The sequence below is a fragment of the Eschscholzia californica genome, unplaced genomic scaffold, assembly GCF_041429995.1.
Source record: "Eschscholzia californica isolate CP2 unplaced genomic scaffold, dmEscCali1.0.p SCAF_1, whole genome shotgun sequence".
NCBI classification, from domain to species: domain Eukaryota; kingdom Viridiplantae; phylum Streptophyta; class Magnoliopsida; order Ranunculales; family Papaveraceae; genus Eschscholzia; species Eschscholzia californica.
In genome coordinates this window covers 7,605,619-7,618,532 of record NW_028238198.1, presented here as the reverse complement: position 1 = coordinate 7,618,532, position 12,914 = coordinate 7,605,619, and the positions used below count along the sequence as shown (strand labels likewise).

Here is a 12,914-nt window from a genome sequence, read left to right as displayed (position 1 = left end):
AAAAATGGTTGTCTTGTGTTCAATGGATATATTTATCATATATGGAGAGAACGAAATGCTCGCATTTTTCAGGGAGTTCGGAACTCGATGGAGGAGTTCGTCAAACAAATTTCAGAAGAAGTGAGAATAAAAGCTAGTTCTTGGGTTGGTCAGGTACTTGATACGCCGACGTGTAGAGAACTGCTTGGACGATAGAATATTACCCTTCCGCTGAAAACTCTGGTTACTAAAATTTGCAGATGGGAAGGTCCAGAGAATGGGTGGACTCTAGTGAACACAGATGGTACATATGACGCGGAGTCAGGCGGATTCGGGCCAATCTTAAGGCGAAGTACTGGAGAAGCAATAGTTGCAGCGGCTTCGTCGGCAAAGCGTGAATCAGTTTTATTGCATGAACTCCAAGGTGCATTGTTACTCTTACGTCTAGCAAGGCAATATACCAAAATAAAGTTATATTGGCGACTGATTCGACAACGGTAGCAACAATTCTGTCTAATGATAATTTTGTCCCTCCATGGAAGACTATACGAGTATAGAATGAGATACGATATTTATGGGGTTTGTTTGAGGAGTGTCAAGTAATCCATGTATATCGAGAACTAAATCAAGCAGCAGATTACCTATCGAAGATGAAGCCGAGTAATGGTGTCCTAATTCTAGAGAGTAATGAGTTTCCACGAGCACTAGTAGATATTATAGAGGCAGATAAAAAGCAGAGTCATTAGACTCAGGAGAACATGATGTAATTCTTTTATGTTTTTTAACCGCTGACTAATGCAAAAAAAAATAAAACTAAAAATAACATATATCTTCCCGACGAAGAAATATACTGCAAAATATATTAGAAAGTGATATGTTATTACATTGTAAATGTACTAGTTATCGAGTAGATTGACATGAATGTAACAAAAATATGCCTCTTATTACAGAAGTTAATTGACATTCACTTGGCAAAACAGAACCTATGTTGTCATACTTAACGTATCTCTATTTAAGAGCATCTCCAATGCAACACTCAATCTTAAAAAGACTTTTGGTATAGGAGGAACACTATTTAGTAAAGGCAGTGCATTAGAAAGATAAATTTATGTATTTGCTCTTCCTTTACCAAATTAGTTTCAGGAGGGCGTTATAAAGATCATTTAATAAATAGTGCCAAAATAGAAAGACGTAGATAAAAATTAATAATAAATCTAATATTTTATTCACTTGTAGTTTCTCTCACATAAACAACCAAAACCCTAATATCGTCACTACTATCAACATCACTATTAGTATTAAAAAACTTGCAAAGTTTACCATCATTATAGTCTTAGTTTCGAGCTTTTTATGGTGCCTCAAGATCTCATGGATGAGGAACCATCAACTTAAACAAGGACATCGACTTAAACGAAGTTATCGACTTAAACAAAGATATTTATAATGAAGATAATATGTCTCATATGAAGATATCATTTTCTTGTCTTCCTTTATGGTTGAACAAACGTTTTAAGGTTTTAGGTCGTTTTTTTCGTAAAGAATTTTCAGCTGGATCAACGGAAAAGAACAACAAATTTCGGTAGGGTCGGCTGAAAAAGACAACAAATTTCGTCGTAACGGCTGAAAAAGATGACAAATTTCGGTTGGATCGATTGAAAAAGATAACAAATTTCGGCCGGTCTCGCTGAAAATAGTAATAAATTTCGGCTGAGATGGCTGAAATTAGTCAGTTTTTTCAACCGCTCTGGCCGATTTTTTACAATTTTTAGTTGGTATTCATGAATTTTTATTTATGCTAAGAGAGATTTCTTTTATGTAAATGTCGATTATGTATTTTTCGAGTTACATCCTTGTTTGTATTCTTCTGCAATATTGATACTTGAAATCTTCAAAAGTTACTTTAATTAGTGTTAAAACCCTAAAAATCTATGGAGAAATCCAACAATAACAAGAATTACAAACTCTCTATGGAGATGGATGTTGTGTTAGTCATCTAGGGTTTAGGTTTCTATCTCTATATCTCTCTCTATTTGATAGAATCAAACAGATTTAGGACATTTCTCCTTTTCATGATGTTCATCTCTCTTCTCTCTCTTTGATTTGATCGAAGGTTTTAGGTCGAACATGATTCTCTCTTCTCGCTCGAAGGTTTTTAGTCGAACAGGAGGTTACTCTCTTCTCTCTCTTTTGGTCCAAAATAGTTTGATGTGAGGGACCAAAGTATAAATTTAGGATATTTAAAAAAAATTGTTTATCCCTCCCTATTCTAAAAAGAGTGCTCTCCCTATCTAATGCACTGCCTTTGCTAAAAATACTCTTCCTATACCAAAACCCCTTAAAAACTCCGAGTGCCACCTAAACTTTTTGGAGTTTTTTCTTAAAAATCATCTCCAATGCAAAAACTCGGCGAGGATCTTAAAGATGATGTCTCGAGTGTGAAATTGAGATATCTCAAAAAGACACTCTAGAAACGGAGTGTCCAACTCATCAATATTTGAATTTCGTCCGATCGAAATCGAGTCTTCTAAATTTTTTAAAGTAACTAATTATGTTTTTACAATAATGATTGTGCCACATAAGTAAATAAAACAAGTTTAACATTTTTCTTTGGAGGCATAAAAAAAATTGAAGATCTCTATTTTTGTCACGTGAGAGCGAGAATCTCGATTGAAACTTGACACATAAGATAAATAGAGATTTTCTTAAGTTTTGCATTAGAAATGCTATATAAGTATTTAACCATGATGGGCCTACTCTCTATAAAGGGTTGTCATAATTTAGACAACCCTCCCATGGTTTCGAACTTTATTTTTTGTAGTATACATTATTATTTCTCCATCCGTCTCCTCTTTCAAACAGTGGTTCATTTGTCTCTAATTGTTTTCTTCCGATATTGTTTTTTAAATATAGCTGTTAGCCTGTTACTCATCATGTTGGTTTAAACTAGGTAAATTTTTCTTACGTTTTTCATAGTAGTTGTATAGAAGTTGTTCATAGGAGCAGTATAGAAGTTCTTTACTATGCTTGGCTTAAACAAAATCAGTTAGAAGTTCACATCTCAAAGCTTCTCAAATATTTTCACCTAAAAGGCTCACTTACTGTTTCTGCTTTCAAGTTTCCTTCAATAATTTCAACAAAAAAAAGTTTCCTTCAATAAATAAAAGTGTACCACCTCTACATAAAGTTAGCTTTTGAGTTCTCATTTTTAAAATTCCTTTATTAGCAAAATAGTATATAAATATATGTATATATATTCTTTGAAATTTGTCTGCTTTTATAAACACAAGGGTAGTAGTGGGAGAAGGTTCTCATGGACTCTTGAATATCCACGGATGTCTGGAGCAATCAATTCCAGATATTCGAAAATTCACAAATGTCTATGCATGCAAATGTTGACATTCAAGAATTTAAAAATGCGGGGAATTCAAATTCAAACGTATAAAAGTTCGCGAATGTCGGGAGCCTTTAACTCAAGGCAAACTATGTATGAAGTGTAGTGGATAATTTGGCGGATTCTGAGAACAAAATATCCTAAAAAAAAATAGAGAAATTTGAAACCTTTTTTTTTTATGAGAAATCAACTATGATCTACATCAGTATAACGAAAGAGGCCTAAAGCCCGACAATATAAAAGAGACATAAAGTCCGACAAATTATTACATTATTTATAGCCTAAATTACATGAGAGAAATTTTGATGACAACCTGCTTCCACCGAGACTCGATCCCACGACCTCATAGGCTTAAGAGGGGTGTCCAACCGTTACACCAAAAGATGGTGGACAGAAATTGGAAACCTTGAGTTGTTAAAGGTGATAATGATAATTAATAATAATAATGATTATTTAATATTAATAATAATCATATTTAAAAAGAATAATTGAAAATTAAATAATATATAATGATTGTCATATACTAATAATATAACTAAAATAGTAGTAATAACGTGTATTATTGTATAAAATTAATAATGATCATATAATATCCTAGACTTGTAGTGACATAAATTTTTTTTTGACATAGTAACATAATATAATAGTAATATAATGATAATATGTCTTGGTTACGTAAGATTTGAAATAATTTACGAGTAAAAATACTACATTAAAACATTAATAAATCCAAATTCAGTCAATGATGTTTCCCTATGAGGGGCCTAACGTTATCTCCAAAACAATTTCTCTAATTTGTATATATAGGTTTTTATTAGTTAGGTATAGGAAGTATAGTAGACCCAAAATTTTTGACAAAATTTAAAGTGAGCCTGTTTTAGTGAGGGTTGTGCGCCCCGCTTTTTGCATATTTCTTAGACCCGCTTTTCACAAATCTTTCGTTATTTCGATACCACATTTACTTCTTGGGGCTTCTGTTGAATCCCACTACACCACTTTGGATATCATGGTTTGAGTTTGATGCGAAGCGTCACGTGAGCCTCCAATTAAATCCCTCCCAATAAAAAGAAAAACAACTTTAGATATCACTAGACATGTCCAAACAATCTCTAAATTTTGTGAATACTGCAAAAGAAATTTGGAGACTTCATAGAAAAGTATGAAAACAATCGAAATGTTCACAAGCTAGAAAAAAAAGTTATATTTAGTGAAGATACACGAAAATGTTTTTTGCCCAATTTCCGGGCCCTGCACACGGGGAAAAATGATTCCCGAAGCGGCTTTACCTCTCATATAGTTTCTTAATTTAATTCTTTTTAGAATAGTTCCTGTATGAAAAAGGAGCTAGTATTGGATCCATTTCAAGAACTCCATTAATGATTTTTTCCATTTTAAAGAACTAACTAATTTAGTCTAGCCTTTCATTTAATTAAATTGATAAATGATAGTTGAAAAATGGATCATTTTTTTAATCTAATGATGGAGTGTCTAGAATAAAAATCTTCTGACAAGACCGTTTTGTATATTTGGCTGCGTCAGAATATCTTCAAACTACCTCATCTAAACAAAGTTTTGACTCTGTACAAAATTCAAATGTGATATTGTAGTGGTCTAGTGGATTATTGGATTGTGACATGGGTGGACATATAACTGAGGTGGAGCTTTTAGTACTTTACAAACATTTTTGACAAAAATATATTTTCATTATCTTGGTGAATAATCTAGACATTTACCAACATGATAATGTAACTTCACAAGTACTATCAAAGCCAATTTTTATTCTCTGAGAAAATTTTGAAAATTGTTTGTTCAACAAGCGAAGAAATACATGTATTAGCACCCAACTAAAGTTGATTTCAATATCTTTCAAGACATCTTAAATTGACATTTTCTAAGTATCTTTAATCTTTTGCAATGTGAAGTTTCACTATTGACATCGTCGTCATCATCATCTATTTAATTTATTTTCACATCATAATTATCATCATATTTATTAATATATCATTTTACTATTATTCCTTGCTATTAAAACATTTCAATGAAAGTCTACAACTATAAAAGGTTGAATGTTACATATGCCCTGTGCATGTGTTAACTAAAAAAAATGTCTCGATCAAATAGGAGTTCTAGAGGATGGATACTCAAGGTCCAAATACAGTGAGGTCCAGAGGGAATATTGTTTTGAGAAATGACCCTGATGTCTCAAAAAAATTTCTTCCCTCACATCTAAATGCATTAAATTGGTGTTATTAATATTATGGGCGCGGCTAAAGCCATCCAATTTTCGTGTTATAAACGGAAGCTATTAGTAGTTAGTACTCGTGACATTTTTCAAAAAATTTATGAGGACTTGACTTTTCTAACAAGCACCCGTTAACTCTTATACAGGACGCATTCAAACATCAAGTAATAGATTAGGTAAATAAACTCTTGGAAAGAAAAACATAGAAGATAACACTTAGAATGTGGGTTCTTACAAAGTTTTCGGGTCAATTTTCACTAATAAGCCTTTTTCTTTTAACATAAAGGCCGGGTGCTGCTTTCACTCTTTCGATAAATGCAAATATTACGTTTTTGCATCAGTCTTTTGCATTGGAGTCCGGGATATTTTACTTGTCGACTACATTAGGTAAACCGCATTAAACAAATTCATTTTCCGTTTATGTATTCAAGTTTTGTTTACCCTTGAAAATGATGGATATGCAATATTTTATGATTAAGTAATTCATAAGTATCTTCAACAAAAAAAACAGTAATTCATATGGAATTGAAACCTTCCATGGAAAACTATACAGATAAACAAATTCTTTTCTTACTATTTGATCTCAATTGGTCTTTATCATAACAAAGAAAAAGTCAGGAAGGGAAGGACTATCCCATATTTGGCAGATCTTTTTTTTCTCTACAATAATCTCTTGATAATTGGTGGAGATCCATAACTTAGAGCACTACCAAATCCACGGCCGCCTTTAATTAGTAGACTCACTTGTACGAGTGATTACTGGTACAACAAACTTTCAACAATCTATAACTTATTCCAATCCAATGGTTTTGTTTATTCCTATAATATTTAAAAATTTCATCAATAATAAATGAAACTGAGTTGGAAAATTAATGTCTAAAATCCTCTTATTAGGTGGATGATCCTTCTCCATTTTAAATAATCTTTTTTTTTTTGTTGAAATCATTTTAAATAACTTATCAAATTAGCAATTTACCAAGTCTTGGATTCCCTTATCCAAATTAAGTTGTGAAGTTGATAGCAAACCAACTCTAGTACTATATTTTAGGATGGGAAATGATAGAGTGACTTAGAAATTGGTACCTAGAGGGTGACATATTTCCTCATTTAGAAATAAAAACGGTCCCCACTGTAATCAAACTTTGAAAAAACCTTGTCTTTTAGTGATTCCACATCAGCTGGGCACTAAAATGCCCAAAAATTTGGGCACTCTAGCATCTCCCAGTTAGGATTATTACATGGGGGAGATGCTAGAGAGCCCAAATTTTTTGGGCATTTTAATGCCCAGCTGATGTGGAATCACTAAAAGACAAGGTTTTTTCAAAGTTTGACTACGGTAGGGACCGCTTTTATTTCTAAATGAGGAAATATGTCACCCTCTAAGTACCAATTTCTAAGTCACTCTATCATTTCCCTATTACATGGTAGGGTTTCGGTATAATGGTACCAGATTCACTATTAAAACGGTCCAAAATTTAATGATATTTGATTTCGTAGGACCCTTTGTACTTGTCTTCATCATATATGACAAAGTGAAATGAATGCTAATTTGTATCGGGGAAGACTGATACTAGGGACTCTTGGAGCTTTCTCATATGTGTAATTTTATGTTCTTTGTGTTTGTTTTGATAATAAGATGATCCGAAATATGCTTTTCAATGGATATAGCATATACGACTATACTATAACTTTTTTTTTAAAATTATAGAATTATACGAGTTGAATAGATAGCATACATCATATATCAAATGACTTGCATACAATAAAAAGATGGCATATGCTTAGAGCATCTCCAGCCCCAGCCGGGCGGAGCGGAGGCTGGAGCCTCTAGCTCAGCCGCCCCTAACATTAGGGGCGACTGAAGCTAGGCCCCAAGTGACCGTTGGGGCCCCAACGGTCACTTGGGGACAGATCTTGGCCGTTGGTTTATCCAACGGCCAGATCTACCTCTTTTTATTTTTTGTAAAACAAAAAATACAAAAAAATTAAATACAAAATTAAAAATAACTAAAAAATTAAAAATAACTTAAAAATCAAAACCAACATTAAATGTAAATAATATTTTTGTAATTTTAATTAGTTTTAATTTTTTTTTAAATTCTAGAAAAACTTAAATATTAATAATTAAAACACATCCACTAAATGTCGGTCCCCGAATAATTTTTTTTCGAAAAATAGTTAAAACACGTGTTTTATATATACATAAAATCGCACACGTTTTTCGCACACCAACTAAAAGTGCACACACGCGTTTTCCACATGTACAAATTTTCGGCCTCAAGAGAGGTTGGGGCTGGAGCTGAATTTTAGAGGAGCTGAGGCCAAAAATTTTGAATGAAAAAGTGGTTTTTTCGACCCAAGACAGACTGGGGTTAGAGATGCTCTTATAACTGCTATAAAACTATCTTAATAGCACTCATAAAAATCCTAAACTTTTTGTTTTATATTGTTTATAACACAAAGGATTTCCACCTGACAAGTATCAAACCTGTGACTTTCGGATTTTCAGAGTAAATATATACACAACCTCTCGAGAAAGACCCTATGTGCGGCTATATCATTATAGGAAGAACTTTTGAACTACATATTAATTAACGGCCACCGCTTTGGGGAAAGCAGAAAAGTTTTCGGGGAAGAAGGTGCAAAATCAAAAAACCGCAATCCAAACGCACCTTAGTAGTCGCCGGCAGAAAGTCGTCGGAAAACCAAAAACCGTAATCCAAAAGTTTCCCCCATTACTCTCTCTGTCTATTTTCATTCTCTCGTCGCAGAAACTCTCCAATTATCTCATATTTCGTTGGGGGAGTTCATCTATCTCAAATGTAAGGATACTTTCACCAAAATGTCTTTTTGGAATTCGTAAAGCATATACTATACGTTTCCTGTCTAGGTAATGAGCCAAGAAATTAGGGTTAGGGTTTCAGATATTTGGGTGTTTCTAATTTCTAAGCTTAATTCATTTTTTTTATGAGTTAGCTTAGTTCATTATTTGCTATGATCTATCTAGAATTCTAGATGAAATTTGGGTGCTTTTTTGTTAACTTTTTTAAGTTCAGTTGTATGCTATTATGATTTCTGGATTAGGGTTTCATAGTAGTACTATTTTTTTGTTTTGATAAAAAAAAATTTATGTATCACCTTTGTTGTTACCTTCATAAGTTGTAAAACAAACATCAAAATGGGACTGAATCATTTTGCTTTCAGGTGTTTTTACTGTTTTTTTTTTCTTTCTCTCGAAGAACAATTTTGGGATTTAGGATGCAAAATTCAAGATTAAACAAGAGGAAAGACATTGAAGATTAAACGAAAGTAGAGAGAGAGAGAAAAACAGACGAGAGAGAGAGAGAGGCAGAAGAGAGAGACAGAGGAGAGAGGAGAGAGAGAGAGAGAGAGAGAGGGAGAAAGGGATGAAGAGAGAAAGGGAGAGAGTCGACCGAAATTAAGGTCGCTGCCGTTAATGGTGGAGGTCGCCGGAGTTCTAGTTGAGGTAGAGGAGAAGAAGAAAGAATAAAAAATTGAAAGGATGATGTTTGGAGGAAACAAAAGAAATTTACTTCCACCCAAAACTTATTGTCCCGGAAATTTTTATTTATTTCCCCAAAACATGGCCTAATTAAAAGGATACATTTTAGTAATAGAGCTTGTTTAGGTATGACAAAAATACTTTCGTTTCCAAAATTTATTTGAAGTTTCAAGATCTATCCCAAATGAAACCAACGAATGAAAATGCCATAAATCGGTTTTCTATCTTTTTAGAAAATGGTAAGATTCGAACTACAATCTCTCTAGTTGAATATATATATATATATATATATATATATATGTATGTGTGTCTGTGTATGTATTATGTATATATATATATATATGTATTCTACTTAGCTGAAGTGGGGAGCTTCACAAATCTTTGTTTCATTATTAGTAGATCATTATTAGTTCTGGCCATGGCTCTCTTTCTTATCGTCCTGTGGCTCATTTTCTCTTTACTAGTAGCAAACTGCTTGTAAAATAATGTCTTTAATAATAGAAATTAATTGAGAAGAAAAAATAGATATAGAAAAAGGTAAGAAACAAGAAACAAGCAAATCCAGCCTTTATTTTTTTTTTTGAAGAGGGTAAAATAGATTTCATTAATTGCAAAGGTTGCAACTACAAAGAGAAAACAAGAAAAAAAAAGAAAAAGATTACATGCTAATTAGAGCATCCCAGCTAAAAACTAATTCTGAAAAAGATGTGGAGGACTTCCATTCTTGGTTTGTAGACCAGTAAAAAAGGAGAGCTTTGATCGAAATTATAAGATTTTCTACCGATTTACATTTTTCTTCGAAGATCCTTGTGTTTCTCTCTTCCCATAAGCTCCAAATTATAGCATAAGGAACTCCGTATCTCAAGAATTTTTTCCTATCAAGCGACTTTGGGAGAGTATTTGAGTCGACTAAGTCCTTGAAACGATTTGACGAATTTGAGAGCTTGATAAAAGATGGGGTAAGGGAGTTCCAAATCTGATTTGAGAAGGAACACGAAAAGAACAAATGATCAAGAGTCTCTTCTTCATGGTTACAAAGAGCACACCTATTTGGGAAGATGAAACCTCTTCGCTTAAGAGTATCAAGAGTAGGAAGAGCTTGGAGATACAAAGCCCATAGAACAAAAGAGATCTTCGGAGGAATGATGTTATTCCATATATTCTTACTCGGAAAGTCTCTCTGGATGTTGGCTTTGTTCTTGATTGAGAAGAAATTTAAATGATGGTGATAAAAAGAGGAGACGGAAAACTCACCATTTTTGCTTGGAGTCCACGATCTGGTGGGAGAAGTTGGAGTATCCATAAGAGACGTACTAGAGAGTTTAAGCAGCAAGTCTGTTGCCTTCATTGCTTCTGCTGCGGAACAGGTTCTTGAAAGATTTAAATCCCAATTATGAAAAGAGAAGTTACCGTTTACCACTTCTTCGACAGAGGCATCTTTAGTCTTAGAGAATTTCCAAATACTTTTGAAATCATTTTTTAGCGGAGTTGATCCTGCCCAAGCATCCTCCCAAAATGAAGTTTTTGATCCTCTGTTAATAGTAACACATGAACCTGCTTTAACTGACTTGGAGAAGGCTTGAATCTGTTTCCATGGACCACCCACTTTATGCACACTCATCTCTTTTGGAAACCACCACTTTTTGTTACCCTTATATTTCTCCTAATCATATTTGTCCAAAGAGCGTCCGGCTCATTCCCGTACATCCAACCTTTATTAAACACCCAGATCTTACAGAAACAAACAGAGGGGCTTCAACAAAAAAAACGAAAAAGGCGACTTAATTAGCATCCACTACTATGCATGCGTCCTCATTACAATGGTACATGGTTCTTGCACAATTAAAGAGAGCTTTACACATACACACACGATCAAACTATACTCTCTTCACTAGAGACCCTTACACACATATTATCACTCAACTAAAGTGAACTTTACACACAGGATCAAACTTTATTTAATGCAAACAAGGTAGCTTCATATATATAGAGTCTATAGAGAGAGTTTAGGAAGCAGACTGCTTGAAGAGGGCTTGAGAGTTGAGATCTAAAATGATTTGTTCAAAGAGGGCAATATAGGCTGTTGGGGCAGGGTCATCCTCATGTTTCTTCTCATAAGACACAACCCATTTAACCAAACTTCCATTTTCTCACTACAAAAATGGAGACCTTTAGCGACGGCTTAAAACCGTCGGTAATGTAAGAAAACCGTCGCAGAAACTATTTAGTGACGGAACAAATTCCGTCGTGGAAGCCTCCGTCGGGGATACTTTTCGCGACAGTTGGTAGCGACGGGTTTGGTATCCACCGCTAAAATTGATTATTAGCGACGGTTTTTGTACCGAAAAAACCGTCGCTACTGTACAGTTGCGACGACAGAAAACCGTCGCTGATAAGTTTTAATTTTCTAAAAAAAAAAATTGTATTTTGAAACAATAAATTGACCCTCCGATTTGGAATCTAAAACATTTACAAATCTGTCAAAATACTATAATAAATTGACCTTCAATAATACAAACAAATTCTGATTTAATGTATATCTTAAACTAGTCTTGAATTGAACTAAAATTGAAAACCAGAAATGGAAATGAGAGCAGTTCTGAGAAATGCCCTTGCTTGATGGATCTCAGACTATTTAGTTTGTTTGTATAGAAGTGATGCTAGGCCACTCTTCCACCACAGATTAGAGATGGTTGTATATAAATTTAAACTCAGATTCTAGCTAACACAGTCACATTAGATACAAAGAGGAATGAAGAATCTAGAGTGAGAAACAACAAACCTCCTCGGTAGCTTTTCTAGGGTTTACACTTCTCGATATCTCTGGATTTCCCTCTCTCCCCCTCTGCGAGTTTATCTCTTTCTCGTTATCTCTGGATTTTCCTCTCTCTTCTCTCGAACTAGGCAGACGAAAAACTAGGGCAAACTACAACCGACGGGCGAAGAAGTCGAACTAGGAAGATGAGAGTCTTTAGATGTTGAAGTGCCCCCAGTAATAGCAGCTTTTGCCGACGGTTTTCAGGAAACCGTCACTAAAAACCGTCGCCAAAAGTCCTCATTTTTGTAGTGTCTTCACCATCAACTAGTCTTGGAGTTACACTTACCTCTGCCACATGTATTGATGTATATCTCTATCTTCTGCAATTATTTATTCCACCATCCACGTAGTTATATTCATATTAAATGTTGTTAAGATTTAGATATTTAACTCAAAATTCATTGACAATGAGTAGAGAAAACTAGAATATCTATATATTCGTCGTAACTGAATATAATACCTTTACATGCACTTACTAAAATGTAAGATTCGTCCAATTGCTTATTTAAGATTCCGATTAGATAATAATAATATATCAGCTCATAAAAAAGATCATCCTACAAGATACACATAAGGGTGATTTTGAACAGATCATAAATATTAATCGGCTATAAAAGAAAACGGTTTATACAAATATGTAAGCCACAATAAAATGTGTAAAAGACCAGGCAATACATATTGTATATGTAGATTCAAATGAAATATTCCTTAACAAAAAAAAAGATTCAAATGAAATATTATATAGTCTTACCGATTTCATAATCCAACATTTTGATTGGGCAATTTTCAGTTCCATGTTCGCCTTCAAGATGTTTGACGCTATTGTAAATATGAGGAATATGTTAGGAAAAAACAACCTGATCAACTTATTGTTCAGGAATATGAAGATAAAACGATGTGTATGTAAAAGCAGAGACACCAAGATAATTTAACTTGACAAAAAACCCCTCCAAGATTGAAG

At 33.7% G+C, this 12,914-nt stretch overlaps 1 protein-coding gene across 1 annotated transcript; it reads right to left on the bottom strand.

Moving 5' to 3' along the window:
- Window positions 1–9,793: 9,793 nt before the first annotated feature.
- Window positions 9,794–10,756, bottom strand: LOC147563735 (uncharacterized). Its single transcript, XM_086658283.1, has one exon. It carries the CDS (start codon window positions 10,754–10,756, stop codon window positions 9,794–9,796), a length of 963 nt encoding a protein of 320 aa, XP_086514409.1.
- Between the last annotated feature and the right edge of the window lie 2,158 nt (window positions 10,757–12,914).

Bases quoted from the DNA above. Each gene is read 5' to 3' on its own strand.
- LOC147563735 (XM_086658283.1), bottom strand. From the start codon at position 10,756: ATGAGTGTGCATAAAGTGGGTGGTCCATGGAAACAGATTCAAGCCTTC.